Source organism: Giraffa tippelskirchi, chromosome 10 (assembly GCF_054371585.1).
Source record: "Giraffa tippelskirchi isolate mGirTip1 chromosome 10, T2T-mGirTip1v1.2.pri, whole genome shotgun sequence".
In the NCBI taxonomy this organism is placed as follows: domain Eukaryota; kingdom Metazoa; phylum Chordata; class Mammalia; order Artiodactyla; family Giraffidae; genus Giraffa; species Giraffa tippelskirchi.
In genome coordinates, this window is record NC_137284.1 from 23,569,939 (window position 1) to 23,587,554 (window position 17,616).

Here is a 17,616-nt window from a genome sequence, read left to right on the forward strand (position 1 = left end):
AACTCACGTCCATTGAGTTGGTGATGCCATCCAACCATCTCATCCTCTGTCGTCCCCTTCTCCTCCTGCCCTCAATCTTTCCCATCACCAGGGTCTTTTCAAATGAGTCAGCTCTTCACATCAGGTGGCCAAAGTATTGGAGTTTCAGCTTCAACACTTCACTTTTGTTGGAGTATGTGTTAGCATAATAACCAACTGTGTGTCTGTGTGACCCATGTGGCAGAGATCAGTCTCTCCAAGGGCACAGAGCCTTTGCCAGAGTTCTAACCTGATGCTCTTCACTGGCTGCTGGTTAAATAAATCATTGTTGCTGAGAGTCCATCTTTAAAGAACTTAGTTTTACTGGGGAGCCCCAGAACCTGTATCAGGTTCCCCAGTGCTGCTTGTAGATGATATTGCTGATAAAATCAGTTCCTACACAAAAATCAAAACCAGCTTCAAGCTTTCCAGGGGACTAGGAAAATATGCCTTCAAGGAGGGAAAGAAAAACCATTGCAAACTTGAACCACTTAAATTGACTTTCATTGATTTATTTTAGTCTATCAGTTCAGTCCTCAGAGTTGCAGAGAAGGATCACTCCAGACTCAATTTGTTGGTGTCACTTGACTGGAGTTATTCTACTTGTAACCATAGTGAATTTGGCTATTTTATGGTAGGGCTTCCCTGATGGCTCAGATGGTAAAGAATCTGCCTGCAATTCAGGAGACCCAGGTTCTATCCCTGGGTCAGGAAGATCCCCTGGCGATGGAAATGGCTACCCAGTCCAGTATTCTTGCCTGGAAAATCCCATGGATAGAGAAGCCTGGTGGGCTACAGTCCATGGAGTGGCAAAGAGTTGGTAACTGAGCAACTAACACAACAACAACAATGGTACATGGAAGCAGAAAAGGGACTGGCCTGAGAGTCAAAAATGGATTCTAGTTCTAGCTTGACCTCTAACTAGTTGGGTGCTTTAGACATGTGCCTTCCCCTCTGGAATATGAGCATACCTTCTGTAAATTCCAGCAGCCCTTGCACCAGAATAGCTCCATTCCTCAGACCAGAATAGCTTTAACAGTCTGTGAGTTAGGGATATCGCTTGATCATTGTGTCCATTCTACTTTTTATTTGGCATTTTTCATTTAATACATATATACATATATAAAATTTGTACACAGTAAAAATACAAAATAAGTAATTTCTTCATAAGTTATGCAATTAAACAGCTACCTTTTTAAAGTTTAAAAACCATTGTAAAAAAAAGGAGGAAATCTAGTCAGTTCTTTATATCATTCATAATAACCTTGGTATAAAATATCCATACATGTGTACAAAATAGTGTACAGTTCATAAAAGCTGTGCAAAGACAGCAAAGTTCCATGAAAAAAAAAATCAAAGAGGCTTGTGGGTCTCTATCTGTTCATCTCATGCCCAAGGCTCAGTGAAACATCCCCAGTCATAATAAAACGGCATAAGGGAGAATGCTTGGTGCATATACCATAGATGCTGAAATAGTAAAGAAAAGACTTTAAAACACACAGACAGAAATAGAGCCTGACTCTTTCTCCCATTTAGAGATCCCACTTCTTTGCCCAGAGAGCAGTGGGAACAGGACACATAGAAAAGATTCAGTGTTTATGTGGTACCTTAGACCAGAAGGCACAGGTTTGTGGGTTTTTTTTTTTAATTCTTGAGCTTTCTAAGGGCACTGCTATAGAAGACTGGGTCACCAGAGTTTGGAGTTGGCTAGGACGTGGTTGCTACCTAAGGTAGGGATGTAGAGGGATCTGGGAAGCCAGAGGTCTGGAAGTTATAGGCTTGATATTATGTCATATCCTGTCTCGGTTTCCTACTGCATACAGGCTTTCTTACAAGGTTGTTGCTGCTGAAGCCAGTAGCGCCTGGCACACAGCTTAACACAGGCTGTAGGAGTGGACACTCCTACTGTGTTTAAAATAGCTTGCAATAAAGCACGATAGACAGGACCCCTAGTGGAAGAGTTAAGGCTGGGACCAAGACCTAAATTTAACTTGTGTGGAGAGGGCTATTGTTGGAGGGGTGTAGGGGAAAGAAATGAGGTTTGGGGCAACGGAAGGGGCCCGGGTGCCCTTGGACAAGGTGACTTCTGCAGCAGGGAGCGGCAGCGGGGGCCGAGTGAACACGCACCGAATCCCACCTCTTCAATTTCAAAGCACTCGTAATCAGTACCCCGGGGGGCGCGGGGGCTTCTAAGACACTGTGATCTCCTCCTCGCCCTCCTCGTCGTCCTCGGAGTCGGAGAAGTCCGAAGCTTTGTCGGGGCTGCCCGAGCGCGCGGGCGAGGCGGGCAGCGGCGCTTGCAGCCGCGGGTCCCGCAGGTGTCGAGGGTCGGCGGGGGAGGCGTGATAGACCAGGCGGGGGCGGGGGCTGCCCGGGCCCTCGTCCTCCTCGTCGTCATCGTCACCGGGACCCTTCTGGCCCACGTCGCTGAGGTCGGGGTGCGGGTTGAGTTTGGTGGGAAGGGTCTGCTCGCGGCAGCCCCCGCTAGACAGGAGCTCGCGTTCCTTGGAGTTCCGCCACTTCATGCGTCGGTTCTGGAACCAGATTTTCACCTGGGGCGAAAGGGGTGAGAGCAGGGGAGAGCGGAGGTTAGCGCGGAGCCCCCGCCACCGTCTTTGCCTGCTCCCCACCCCTTAAAGTGAGTTGGGACGCCACGTGGCACTTTCCCTTCGCCCTCCCCCACCCCCATCCCCTCCACCCACTTCATGCATCTCTCTCGCAGGGTCTTAGGGCACCTGGCCGAGGTGGGTGGGGGTGGGGTCGATGCTGAGCCCGGGAGAGACAGGACAGGGAGAGCGGCTATCTATCGCGAGGAGCCTCGGCGAAGCCGGCTCTGGCCCCTTCCATCCTCTCTCATCCGCATCCGCATCTGTACACTGGGACCTAAACGGTTTCCGAGAACCCTCCCGTTTGGACCATGCCTGGCGGGAGGGGCTACGGGGAGACCGCCCTCACCTGTGAGTCTTTCAAGCCCAACTTGGCCGCCAGCTTCTTGCGGTCGGGCTTGCTGATGTACTTCTGCTTCTGAAACATCTTCTCTAGCGCCTTGCGCTGCACGTCGGAGAACACGGCTCGACGCAGCATGCCCCTGCGAGGCTTGCCGCGGGCTGCCAGGGGCCAGGAGAAGGTCCCCGGGATGGGCACGACGTTTGAGGACGCTGCGGAGGCCGGGAGTGCGAGGTGAGTGAGTGGGCGGTGTCCCGCCGCGTCCGCCCCTCCATTGCGGCTTCCTTTGGTTTTCCTCTCTGATCCTTCGTCTCTTTAAAGCTCTCCTTTTCCTCCCCCTGGAGAATAGGCTACGAACCTACAAACCTGCGAGAGTGAAAGGCGCTTTCCGCCCAAATAACTTTCCCTTTCAACCGTGCAAACCCGGATTAGGTAAAACCACGGAAACACAGAAAACAGCGCCCACAATAGCCTGTTTCGTTTTTCCATTCAACGGTCTCAGGGAAACAAACCTGCGTGCATCAGCTAATATAGCAGGAGAAAAAAATAAATTACAAAAGTAAAAATAAAATAGCCAGCCGAGGCCCCTTGAGTTTCCCCCCTAAGCTTTTAGCACATTGGTGGCTTTTGCATTCTTTAGATGAAAATTAGGTGCTTTACTGATTTGTTAGAGAGGAGAAAATCCGCTTTGGGTTCTTTTTATTTTTGGAAAAATCCAATCAGTATTCATCTTTTTTATATTAATCTTTCCTCCCCTCACCCGCAAAACGTAAAGAATTCGGTCCGAATACATGAAAAGTGGCAGCTAATTAGCACATTGACCGCTTCCCAATGGGTATTGGCATGATAAAAGGCGGGGGAGAGGGGGAGAGTTTCGCTTTAAGGGAGAAAAAAAAAAACCCAAAAGAAACAGAGACTCTAATGAAGCGTGAATGGTAATTGTGTAGTAATGAACTAACAGAAAAAGACTGAGGACAAGCAGCGAAAGCCATATATTACTGGGACAAAAGAGATTTACACTTTCAAACTAAACACAACTGCAGGCCAAGACCATTGGGAGAATACTGATGGCAGAGGCTTCTCTTCCCCGAATCATTTTCATTAAATGGACATGAAAAGCTATTTATAAAGCTCGGGTTGTTTTTGTTAGAGCATTGAGCTGGGGGAGAAAGGGAGCAAATTCCATTAGCAGCAACAGCATGAATGGTGGTGGTGGGGGCGGTTGGTGAATTCTCTCTCCCCCTTTCAAAAATCAATTGCGTGTTTCTTTCGCTGATATTGGGAAGTGCTGTCGAAGTTTTACCCACCCCCCACCGACCATACCCAGTCTCCTTTCCCTTTATAAGAGTTCCTGTCTCCTCAGTCTTGACCAGCTGTAGAGTTTTGAGCCATAGTTTGAGTCACCACTGGGATTGCAGGATGAAAGCTTCGTGGAACCTGCTTAAGGTGTTTCTCCTTTAAACCGGGACCCAGTTATGGACCTCCCTCCGACTTCTTCTTTTACGAGTTCTACGGTCTTTAAAACGGTTTGGCGGTGGAGGGAGGGTATGATTTGGGAAGTCGGGCTGAAAATGGAGGGTTGGGGGTGTGGGAGGATCTAGTCTCCCTCCCCCTGGGCGACCCCAGGCATCCCACACAAGAGGGCACCCCATGTGGTCTTGTGAAAAGCCCGAAGCCCTGAATGAGTTTTAAAGAGAAATTAGCCCCGGCTGGTAGGTGTCTCTCCGCGGCTGGGAGGGGCGAGGGCTGGTCTGTGTGTGGCTGCCCGGAGGAGCTGACCAATTGGTCATGGTGCTGAAACCTTTGTGGGGAATCGTGGCCAAGTGCACTGACTCTGTGGGAAAACGGCGGCGTGAAGGGATGCCAACAGTTCCGCGCCGGGAAGGGAACCGCCTCAAATTGGGACCATGACAATTCCTGCTAATTTGTAGAGCAGGGAATTGGTGCAAAGTGTCAAGCAGTCACTGCTTGTGCTAAATAGGGCATCAAATTGGCGCGACGGATTCGTGAATGTTGTACGTCTCGCAACCTCTGAACCAGAGCGTAACCCCGTGGGGTGGACGGAGAAATATGGCTTCGGGGCAGGGAGCGATGGGCTGGGGCTGGGGTGACGTTCAGCCTCCTGAAAGGAAGGGGGACGAGACTTACCTGGGAAATAAGAAGATCTGATGAAAGGCTGGAAAGACCCTTCAAAGTAGGGAAAGGCAAAGGTCTTGGGAGGGACATTCTGGATCAAGGTGGGAGACGTTTCTGGGAGTGAGGGAAGGAGGAACAGAAGGAGGGAGACAGAAAGGGAGTTTGATTAGGTCACCTGATTATTGTACAGGACAATGAATACATGACGTGATTACACCTTAGGCTGGTTTCAGAGGCTTCTTCCTCAATGACAGAGTAAAATAAATGTTTTCCTAACACTGTCTCATCTGTGGAACTCTCCCCCATAGTCCTCACAGTCGCTCCCCGCCCTCCCCCCCCATGTCTTCCTGGGCTCTAACAAGATGGATAGAACTGGAGCGGGGGAGAAAAGAATTGCAGACCCATAATACTTGTTAAGCTAGTAAATATATTGTCTTGAGTTTAAGAAACGGGCTCCCAGAAGCTGGAGGGCAGAAACGAAGACGCCCAGGGGCGTGCGCTCGTTTTCCCTGCGCCAGGGTACTGTGCGCGCTCAAACTGTAGGTGTTCACATTCATTCTGAGAGTGGGGCGAACCTGGAGGCTTTTCTTTCTGGGAATCGTCTGGACCTACGTGTCACATTGCTTGACCTGGGTCCTCGGGGATCTTGTGTTAAGTGTGTGCGCTGCTGTGTGCGTGGGTACCCGCTGCATAAGGGAAACTGAGGCCAAGACTCCGCATCCAGAACAGCCCTCAGCGTTTTGCTTTCACTTACCGGTTCTGGGAGCCGAGGAAAGGATGGCGTTCACTCCAAACTTCAGAAACGTGGGCTCGCTTGCAGGGGAGACGGCGGTCTGCGGTGAGCCGCCCCGCCGGCTGCCCGGGCCCGGGGAGCCCAGGTCCGAGGCCCCGGTGTCTGTGAGAGCCGCAGGGGCCCCCGGCCTAGGGGGCGACATGCTGGGGGTGGGCACGCTGCCTCGGGGCAGGTAGGCGGGGGGTCGGCTGATGCGGATCAGATCCTCCACCAGGAAGCTCGAGTGACCGGAAAATGCCGACTGCAGGGACTGGGGCAGCGTTAAGGTGGGCGTGGGGCGCAAGAGGCTGGGGTACCCGGCGGGGGGCGCGAGGAGGCCAGGGAACATCATTTTAGTTTTAGGCGCAGGGCGGGCCGAAAAACGTCTTCCAGTGGCCAGGAGGTAAATGCCTGACTTCCTGCCCCTCCCACCCCCGTGGTGCCCTCTCTCTTGGACTTAGCAAACGTCTTTAAGGAACGATCCTACTTGGGCGTCTGCGAGTCCTCCGTAGTCCTCCCGTCGAGGTGATGGTTTTATAGTGGCCCGCCCGTTAAAGCGCTTTGAAAAGTGACAGCTCTGACAATGAAGTTCAACAAAGTTCTCCACTCGAGCTTCATTCGCCGGAGGCTCCGGGCGATCTGATTGGCGCAGGGGTGCAATTTATGATTGGATTAGTCTTCATAAGCATGGCCCGCACAATGGGCCGGCAACAAAGGCTGGCGCGCATCAATTCTGCCTATCGACCGCCTCTCTGCAATACAGTGCGCCCCCAAAGCTCTCGCCAGGAGTTTTTGTTCTGGAGCAACACCCGGGCTAATTAAATGCCTATTTAGAAGTTTCAGATGACATCTTGCCTTATAGAAAAGGAATTATTTAGAGAACACACTAAATTTATTTGCAGCTCCCCTGCTGAGCCTGGAAAATAAATCAATAAATATTCATAGAAACTCATCTCCAGGCAATCAGTAAAATAATCCTCCCCCCTTGTGGGGAGGGCAATGGGAAATTTCAAGTCAATGAACATAAAAATATACTCCTTCTTCGGTCTCTGCCCTCCCTATACATAACCCCAGCTGAGGCATAAAGCAGCTGTGAGGGGTGGGTTAAATAAACGTGGGGTGGAGGAGTGCTGTTCTAAAATACCAGGGAAACTTGAAATCGATGCTTTGGAGCTGTTGAATGAGCATCCCTAGGGGGTGGGAAGAGGGAGGTCTTGATTTATTTCATGTTGGGAAACTAATTGAGTTTAAGAGAGTTGGTGATACCTGAACAGTAATATGATTCTCCTGCAAACCCCTGAAACTTAGAAAACAATTTTCAGTGACTTGTCTTTGGAAGTGGCGCAGAGGAATGAACCGCAGCTAACCCAGGGGAGGATCAGAGGGGAGCCTCGTAAAGGGGCAGGGTGGCAGGGTTCCATTTCCCAGGGCTTACCTCTGCTGGAAGCTGCCTTGTGCAAGGAGACCTGAAGGCTCTGGGTACTCTGCTGGCTCTTTTCCAACCTGTAGGAGCCCTTGGCAGTTTCGCTTGAAACTCACAGCCTGGACTTTTAAAACCACAGCAGCAGAAGGTTGGAATTTGTCCTGAGAGGGTCCTACCCATTGCCAGCACTTTCCCCGGACATAGTTTTGCTGCTTCTTAACAACTGCAATGTACAAACGCGTGAAAACAGAGCAAAGGGTGAGGTCCCCAAAAATGTTGGTCCACACCGGGAAAGACGATTCTTACTTCATTTGGTACCTCAAATCAGAATCTTCCTGTAGACCGTACTTGGCTTTCCTCTGGGTTGGGGCTGGGGTGGTGCTGAGCCTCAATTCCATTCCTCGGCTAGATAACAGATGTGTTAAATGTCCCATTCATTTCTTTAGTGTGGCTGAACCTCCCCAAAGAGAAGTGTGCAGCCCCGCCAGGCTGCCCTGATCCTATTAACCATGAACTAACTGTCACCTTCAGCTGGTTTTCCTTTTTGCTTTTTAACACAAAGCTTTCTCAAAAATCTTATTAACCAGCTTTATTTCTCTCGATGGTTTTGTTCAGGGCGTTTTGTGTTGATGATCTCCATGTCGCTGCTTTAACCATTCAATAAAATTGCATCTGTGATTTATATCACATTAAACCAGAAATAGAGCCCGCTAAAGCTCTCCCTTGATTCAAATTAAAAAGTTATTTAGGGTTGGGCTCTGGAGCCGAATTAATGCTCCAAGAGGACACAAGTATGGAGTTTCTGAGCCCAAGGCTGTTTATGGAGGCATTCTGGGGAGCAGGAGGTGGAAAACCACTCAGGAAAGAGCATCTTTTAAATAAATGGCTACTTAAATATGGAAAATGCATTGCCAAAGTTAACTGGAATCCCCTGGAACTGAAAGGGAGAGATACTTGAAAAGCTTCAAATGTTCCTCTTTTTGAAATTTTCCATAAAATAGGGGAGAAAAAGGTTTAAAGTATTTGAACACCTGTGCTCTAACATTGTCACAAAGTTTTCACTCCATATCATCCCTCCCACCAACTGCTTTCTGGAAGCAGGAAGACCAGCTCTGGTTTATGCATTCTCTCCCACCTCTCTTCTTTTTCTCCTCTTCTTCATTCTAGTCTTTTCCTCCTCTTCTCCTACATTCCTTCCCTTCTTCCTTCCATGCTCTCATGTTGGGTTTCTCATCAAGCAAGAGGGGGGCTGTAGCTCAGGGCTAGAGCTTCCGACTGCAGCCTAATAGAAGACAGTCTACTTTTGCAGGATTTTGTTCTGAGGGGCAGTAAGGACTCAAAGCCAGTCTAGGGCCTTCCTAACCTCCTCCCCTTCTCTAAACTTCTTCTCCATCTGGGGTATTAATATTTCCCTGGTGTAGTTTTTACAATTAGTATCTTGCCCGTGGACCTGCTCCTTGATCCCCACCCTTATACACACACACACACACACACACACTGACCATTCTGCCTCACACTAGACTGATTACTCTGGGGTATTAATATTTCCCTGGTGTAGTTTTTACAATTAGTATCTTGCTCATGGACCTGCTCCTTGATCCCCACCCTTACACACACACACACACACACACACACACTGACCATTCTGCCTCACACTAGACTGACTACTGCTATCGTCTCTTCTTTTAAAAAGGGGGGCCTGACACTTTTTGGAAGGTGGGTCAACCCCTTGCTGCGATCCACGTGTTCTCAGCCTCCATCTCCACAGCTTCCTAAAGCATTCCTAAGGCGCCAAAGAGGAAAAATGAGGGCGGGGGTGAGGGCTGGCGGCCCGTGAAAAGGCAAAGTAAATCCCAAGGAAGCAAGAAATCAGACGAAAGGATCTTACTTGAAGTGATCTCCTTGAACGCTGTCTTTTCAAACTCCACCGTAGCCTAAGGGACTGCGCGGTGCGGCGTGGTGGCTGCGGCTAAGACCTGTGACTAATGCCGTTTGACCTGAGCCCATGGGGTTTTGTGCACCCTGCCATTCATTGTAATGTCGTTATCTTCGAGTTTATTTCAGAGAAGTCATTTGCATCCTCTCTCCCAGAACGGGGCTTTCTGTCTGTTTCTCTTTCTGGGGAAAAGAGAGAATCGGAGGCTCGGACTGGGGTGAAGGCCCTCGTCTGTGCCGCGGGCTCACTGCTCGCCGGGGGAGGCCTCGGCAGAGGTATCCGGGGCTCCCGGGGCCTCCCGGCCAAAGCTGTGGGAGCCTCCCTGGGAAGACAGGAAGGACTCCTGGAACCTGTCTGGGGTTTCCACCCTACCCCTACCCCCGGGGGCCGTGGAGAGAGGGCGGGACCCTACCCCGCGCTCCGGGCCCTGGCCACTGCGCGCCCTCTCCAAAGTGGGTCCCACCGCGAGCGGCAGCCTGGGGTAAGCACAGGCCACCCGTGGGGAGGTGAAGGGTCTGCAAAGTAAAGAGTGACTTGAGATTCCTCGCCCTCCTAAAAGATAAAGAACGTGGCTTCGGGAAGACTGGGACCCCAAGTTCACACTTTTTGTCAGAGTTCAAAGCCCCAGGCAGTGGAGATCTCGACCGGAGCTGCCAACCAAGAGCGCTTTGCAAGTTGGCAGGCTGGCAGGCGGCGGTGGCATTGGAATCAACGCCGTCTGGCTTCTAGGGCTTCTAGGGCTTCGGGGCAGAAGAAGGAGCTGACGGGCGAGGCAAAGGAGGAGGGCAGCGAGGCTCGGGCTGAAAGAGCTTTACTGCCGCCCCAGCTCTTTAGGAGAGTCGCTCTATTAAGACACCTCTAAGGGGTTCACCTTCAGAATAGGCCACAAGGAGCTACCGGCCGTCCTAGCCCTTTCTAGTGTCTCCCCCCACCCTTCATTCCTTTCACACTCACTCTCCCCCGTTTTCCTTGAAAATCCTTCTATTGTGCCAATCAAGCAGATGGTTTGCAGGAAATATAGCTTGGCCTTGCTGACCGAAACTAATTTTAACTAGCTTTCCAAGCCCGAAACGTTTGTTTTGCTCTTACAAAATAGCCCCCAAAACAGCTGGCAAGGGTGAATTAAACCCATTAAAGACACATTTATAAGAAATTATATTCACTTAGATTGCCTGAACCCCCTTGTGCAGCCTAAGAGGGGAGATGAGTGCATTTAAATGAAAATGTCGCCGAATGCTCCCCTCCTTAACGTAGCCTGAAAGTCTCAAAAACATTTTACTAAATAGATTAACTTGACTATTGTCTTGCATCACATTTATCAGCTTCATTAAGTGAATAGCTGAACAAATATATTACGCATGCATGAAAAGCTCTTTTTCCAAGAGCCTCATTGTATCTTCAGCCCTGACAGGTGGTTAACTGTGTGTTGTGTTTTTTTGTGGGTTTTTTTTTTGTGTGTGTGTGTTTTCTTTTTTTTTTTTTTTTCCAAACCCGAAGAAAAGGGATCTCTTTAGAACAGAGCTGTGCTCAGGCCCGGCTTGGCGGGAGTTTAACTCTACTTGGGCCCTGCAGCCAAGCAATATTAGCATCATGAAATGTTGACACAGGCGATCTGTGCTCATTCAAGATAATGAAAATGAAATTTTGGTGAGCTGAGCCTTGAGTGCTTTTTCTCTCCATTACTCCAACCTACTTGTCTCGGAAATTAATTTTATAATGCTTCTTTTCAAAGCTGATGTCCCCTCCCCCCACCCCCATTAAAAGTAAATTGCTTTTGCCTTTCCTTGATTAACTGGTTCTCGGCAGACTGCAGGGTTAAATATCCTTTTAACTTACATTTGGATCCGTTTCACTTTACTGTGTGTCTTGGGGAAAAGTCCTTGTCTCCTGGGCCTAGGTGTCCCTGTTTGGGAAACCAGTGATTGCCTTAGAAAGCTTTCTAAGGTCCCTTTCATGTCTGATCTTCTAAGGTTTAAAAACTCTCTGCTCTTTGTCACCCCACTGCGGGCCTCAGCTCTGCAGGGAGGACCCAGGAGACTGCATTTCCGGGCGCCAGGGGCGAGGCCTGAGAGTAGGGAAGAAGCGTGGAGGGAGCTAGAGGCTTCAGGGCAGATTGACTTGGCTTCTGCTCCTCAGGTCTCCAGTCTGGAGATCTGCTAAGAGCCCTTAGGCTAATGGGCCCTCGCACCCCAGCCACGATCTCACCCCGAATGACTCCCAGTACGCACTTCTCTTATGTCCTGATTCTGCAAAGAGGTGCGCCCCGACGCCAGGTGTAAACCAGGAGGTGACCCTTCCTGGCTCGGCTCCCTGGGTCCTGGATGTTGCATATTTCAGCCTCTCTAATTACTCCTTGCGCCCCCCTCTCCATGAACCATTTCCTCACAGGCCCCCCCCAGCCTCCCCCCCCCCACTTTCTCCTTATCTCAAGCTGAACTATTGATTTCTGTCCCAGAATCTTTCCGGATAAAGAGGCTGGGACGAAGGTGAAGTTGGCTGACAGGCGCGCTAGGTGGAAAACCATACAGGGTCTTTCTCTGGACCTGAAAGGGCCACTTTTGTCGATGGTGGGACAGAGAAGAGAGAGAATATGAAATGTATTCTGTTCTTCCTTCCAGGCCCAAGGACTCACAGATGGGGAGCAGGTGCCTCTTGGGGAGGCTGGGTTTGTGTTGGGGGTTGGGGCGGGTGGAGGTGGCCCCGAGGGAGTTGGCGGTTTAGTTGGTTGGGTGGCAGACCCCAGAGAAATGAATGGATTGCCCTCTACCGCCACAAGCACTTGGAGAACAGAGGACTCTGAGAAGACTGGTCTTGTTTATGTGGAGTCGCTGTGAGAAATAGATGCTGCCTGGGTTTACACCAATCTTTCAAGCTCTCTCTCCCTCTGGGGAGCTTGTTGTCTTAATATTAAACCTTAGTCTTGTCCAACATTTAAGAACCCACAAGGGACAAAGATTTTTACCTATAGATTGAGACTCTCTTTCCTAAACTGGAATCTTGCTTCACCTTCTCCTTTCTTTTTTCTCTCTTCATGTTAAAAAATCAGAAGCTGTGTCTCAAGTATAGAAGGAAGCAGAGTCATTGTAGATCTAGGGTCAGCTGGTTAGAGAAGGTGTGGGCAGGGAGAGGAGAGGGAACATCCTTGGCTAAAGGTTGCAAACTCTTCAACTCATCTTTGGAATTTAGAGATTGCCCCTTTGGGAAAAGAGTTTTGTTTTTTTTTAATCTAGATGTCCATGGGAGGATTAGAGGTAAGACTACTAGTTCTTTATAATGTGGAAGTTAATTTTAGAAGTTATTTTTCTTCTGACAAATAGGGAGTCTTGATTTGGTTAGAGGAGGGAACTATCTGATAAGAGAAGCTGTTTGGAACCATGAGTCAATACTTAAGAGGGAAGTATTCTGTAGTGGGTGGGACTCGTACACGTTGCTGGAGGTTTACTTGCCTGAGGCTGAGGTGGGTTTTGAGGTTATTGCAGGAAAAGGAGAAGGAAAAATCCCCCCAAGACTTTTGCTTGCTCTGCAGTTCTGCTTGATCAGTGTAGGGAAGTTGGAGGGAGGCATGAAAGAATGTGACATTCCTCTTACATGGGGAAGGGATGGAGGAAAATAGTCTTACTTTAGGTTATTACCTATACTGCACAAGGGCCTAACTGGCAGCTGCCACCTGCAGGAGGAAAATCAGAACATTCTCTAGCCTGCTCACCCTCCTCCCCGATCAACTTTTCCCTCCAACTGCAGAGACAAGAAGATGGTCATCAGACAGAAATGCCTTCCATTTCCTTCCCCTCAGCTGACTCTTCATTCTATCCACATCTCTTGCCTCTTTGGGATTAGTAATTTAATAAATAAATATTAGTCATTTAATAGATAAATATTAGTTATTTAATCTCTGTTTGCCCTTCCAAATCCACCTCCTACTCCTCCTCCCTCTGCTTTTGCCCTGAGACTAACAAAATGCACCTAGATATCTTGCTGGTTGGTTTCTTCTTGTTGGTTTCAGTTGTTATTGTTCAGTTGCTCAGTCGTGTCTGACTCTTTGTAACCTCGTGGACTGCAGCATGCCAGGCTTCCCTGTCCATCACCAACTCCTGGAGCTTGCTCAAACCCATGTCTATTGAGTTAGTGATGCTATCCACCCGTATCATTCTCTGTTGTCCTCTTCTCCTCTTGCCTTCAATCTTTCCCAGAATCAGGGTCTTTTCTAATGAGTCAGCTCTTTGCATCAGGTAGCCAAAGTATTGTAGTATTGGAGCTTCAGCTTCAGCATCAGTCCTTCCAATGAATATTCAGGACTGATTTCCTTTAGGATTGACTTATTTGATCTCCTTGCAGTCCAAGGGACTCTGAAGAGTCTTCTCCAACACCACAGCTCAAAAGCATCAATTCTTCCACACTCAGTCTTTTTTATGGGCCAACTCTCACATCCATACATGACTACTGGAAAAACCATGGCTTTGACCAGATGGACCTTTGTTGGCAAAGTAATGTTGCTGCTTTTTAATACGCTAAGTTTGTCTTTGCTTTTCTTCCAAGGAGCAAGCATCTTTTAATTTCATGGCTGCAGTCACCATCACCATCAGTGATTTTGGAGCCCGCCAAAATAAAATCTGTCACTGTTTCCATTGTTTCCCCATCTATTTGCCATGAAGTGATGGGACCAGATATCATGATTTTCTTTTTTTGAATGTTGAGTTTCAAGTCAGCTTTTTCACTCTCCTCTTTCACCTTCATCAAGAGGCTCTTTTGTTCCTCTTTGCTTTCTACCATAGGGAGGTATCATCTACATATCTGAGATTACTGATATTTCTCTTGGCAATCTTGATTCCAGCTTGTGCTTCATCCAACCTGGCATTTTGCATGTACTTTGTATACAAGTAAAATAAGCAGGGTGACAATATACAGCCTTGACATACTCCTTTCCCAATTTGTAATCAGTCCACTGTTTCATGTCTGGTTCTAACTGTTGCTTCTTGATTGCCATACAGGTTTCTCAGGAGGCAGGTAGGGTTGTCTGATATTCCTATCTCTTTAAGAATTTTCCACAGTTTGTTGTGATCCACACAATCAAAGGCTTTAGCGTAGTCAATAAAGAAGAAGTAGATGTTTTTCTGGAATTCCCTTGCTTTTTCTATGATCCAGCGGTTGTTGGCAATTTGATCCCTGGTTCCTCTGCCTTTTCTAAATCCAGCTTGAACATACAGAAGTTCTCGGTTCATGTACTGTTGAAGCCTATCTTGGAGAATTTTGAGCATTACTTTCCTAGCATGTGAAATGAGTGCATTGTGCGGTAGTTTGAGCATTCTTTGGCATTGCCTTTCTTTGGGATTGGAGTGAAAACTGACCTTTTCCAGTCCTGTGGCCACTACTGAGTTTTCCATATTTGCTGGCATATTGAATGCAGCACTTTAACAGCACCATCTGTTAGGATTTGAAATAGCTCAGCTGGAATTCCATCACCTTCACCAGTTTTGTTCGTGGTGATGCTTCCTAAGACCCAAGATGTCTGGCTCTAGGTGAGTGATCATACCATCATGGTTATCTGGGTCATTAAGATCTTTTTTTGTATAGTTCATCTGTGTATTCTTACCACCTCCTCTTAATATCTTCTACTTCTGTTAGGTCCATACCATTTCAAGGGATTAGATCTGATAGAGTGCTTGAAGAACTGTGGACAGAGGTTCATGCCATTGTACAGGAGGCAGTGATCAAAACCATCCCCAAGAAAAAGAAATGCAAAAAGGCAAAGTGGCTGTCTGAGGAGGCCTTACAAATAGCTGAGAAAAGAAGAGAAGTGAAAGGCAAAGGAGAAAAGGAAAGATAAACTCATTTGAATGCAGTTCCAAAGTATAGCAAGGAGAGATAAGAAAGCCTTCTTAAGTGAACAACGCAAAGAGATAGAGGAAAACGATAAAATGGGAAAGATTAGAGATTTCTTCAAGAAAATTAGAGATACCAAGGGAACAGTTCATGCAGCCATGGGCACAATAAAGGACAGAAACACAACAGTTTCAGTTAGTGGGAGCCAATGGCACCAACTCAAGGATAGGAGAGAAAGGTTGGGATACTTCTTCCTCCCACTCTCCTTGCTTTTTGTTGCATTTCTGTGAGTAACTGTAGCTGCAGTTCCCAAGTTCACCAAGCCCTGGCAATATGGTCTTGTCCACCTCCTGACCTTTCAGACATAGGGATATAATGGGATATAATGGCTTCACACTGTTGCTAGGCTTTGGGCACAGTAATACCTCTTGCTTATTCCCTTAACCCTATCTGCACTTCTGTAAGTGGTTCCTTCATTGGAAATACTTGCTGCTGAACTCCTGACTGAACCTTGTTTTTCATTGTCCTTTCTGTCTACGGTTTCAATATCCCCTTCACCACAGGTTCTTTCAAACTGCGCTTTTTCAAAAAGACCCTCCCTTGGCCTTATATCCATTTCTAATTACATCTCCTTACAGACTTCCTCTAACTTTTGTGAGGCCTGAGACAAAACTATAGATGGAAGCCTGTGGCCCACCCTACTTCATTTCCCAGTCTGACTCCATCCTACGTCATGAAGGTCCTGCATCCAAGAGTCTGGACCCCTGGTCCACATATCCACACCCCCTGCACCCCTCTCCAAAGACATGTGGTCCACGTCTTAGGTTCAGGGAGAGGCACACTAGTGACATCATCCACCCATGGGAAGATAGACCCAGGAAAAGACTCGTGTCAGCATTGAAAAGAGGCTTGGTTCCATTTGGACAATGAATTCCAGAGCCTAAAAGGGAGCATATAGGCTGGGGTAAGCTTGTCCCCTTGGTCATGTGGACATGGGTGGAGCTGGAGGGAAGCCAGGTTGGGACCCTGTCTAAATTTCAGGGCCCAGTGTGAGCTCCCTGTTTGTCCAGGTTGAAGATGGTACTTCTTATACAACCAGACTTTTTGAAGGCAATGTCTAATCTCCTGCTTTGTCCTGTTCTTGGCACCCCTGTGACCTTTCTTCATCTGCTGCCACACCATTCCACTGAGACGGATTTGTAGCTGTCATTGATGCCTTCCCTGTTGGCAGTCAATGGTCTTTTCTTGTTCAGTATGGCCTCAGTATTTGTCACTGAAGACCTCTCCCTTCTGGCTTCATGATTTTCTTTTTTCCATCTCAGACTGTTCCTTCTTGCTCTGTTCACGAACTCTCTTTTTCTCCTCTAAGCCCTTAGATGGTAGCATTACGCTGGGTTCTGCCTTTGGCTCTTTCCTGGACAGTTATTGAAATTTTACTCATTACTTATTCTGTCCCTACTGAGCTACTTGCCTAAGTACGTCCCACTCTCTCAAACCACAGTGCCTTTGGGCTTGAGGCTCCTTCTAGACGCTCATCACCTGGCTGACTTCCATTCGTTGGGAAAGATTTGGCTTGAGCTTCACCACCTTTGTGATTTTCCTCTGAGGTACTCTGAGGTCCATGCCCCTTGGATATTTTCCTGTAGTACCTAACACCTTTATTACTTCATTTATTACCCTCTATTTAGAATTGCCAGAAAAAAATATTGGAGGTACAGTTACATTTGAATCTCAAGCAAATATTATTTTAGTACAGTTCAGTTCAGTTCAGTCGCTCAGTCATGTCTGACTCTTTGCGACCCCATAAATTGCAGCACGCCAGGCCTCTCTGTCCATCACCAACTCCCGGAGTCTACCCAAACCCATGTCCATCGAGTCAGTGATGCCATCCAACCATCTCATCCTCTGTCATCCCCTTCTCCTCCTGTCCCCAATCCTATCCAGCATCAGGGTCTTTTCCAGTGAGTCAACTCTTCGCATGAGGTGGCCAAAGTATTGGAGTTCCAGCTTCAACATCAGTCCTTCCAATGAACACCCAGGATTGATCTCCTTTAGGATGGATTGATTGGATCTCCTTGCAGTCCAAGGGACTCTCAAGGGTCTTCTCCAACACCACAGTTCAAAAGCATCAATTCTGCGGTGCTCACCTTTCTTCACCGTCCAACTCTCAGATCCATACATGGCCACTGGAAAAACCATAGCCTTGACTAGACGGACTTTTGTTGGCAAAGTAATGTCTCTGCTTTTCACTATGCTATCTAGGTTGGCCATAACCTTCCTTCCAAGGAGTAAGCGTCTTTTAATTTCATGGCTGCAATCACCATCAGCAGTGATTTTGGAGCCCAAAAAAATAAAGTCTGACACTGTTTCCACTGTTTTCCCATCTATTTCCCATGAAGTGATGGGACCAGATGCCATGATCTTAGTTTTCTGAACGTTGAGCTTTAAGCCAACTTTTTCACTCTCCTCTTTCACTTTCGTCAAGAGGCTCTTTCATTCTTCTTCACTTTCTGCCATAAGGGTGGTGTCATCCGCATATCTGAGGTTATTGATATTTCTCCCGGC

The 17,616-nt window shown here is 48.1% G+C and overlaps 2 protein-coding genes across 2 annotated transcripts in view; one reads left to right on the forward strand and one right to left on the reverse strand.

Annotated features, from left to right (window-relative positions):
• Nucleotides 1–17,616, forward strand: part of HTATIP2 (HIV-1 Tat interactive protein 2) — a 209,304-nt gene that overhangs the window by 14,853 nt on the left and 176,835 nt on the right. The window lies entirely within an intron of this gene.
• Nucleotides 1,101–6,646, reverse strand: DBX1 (developing brain homeobox 1). Its single transcript, XM_081533752.1, has 4 exons — nt 5,855–6,646; nt 5,113–5,214; nt 2,974–3,176; nt 1,101–2,570 (listed from the first exon to the last, which is right to left on the reverse strand). Exons 1-4 carry the CDS (start codon nt 6,222–6,224, stop codon nt 2,208–2,210), a joined length of 1,038 nt encoding a protein of 345 aa, XP_081389878.1. The 5' UTR covers nt 6,225–6,646; the 3' UTR covers nt 1,101–2,207.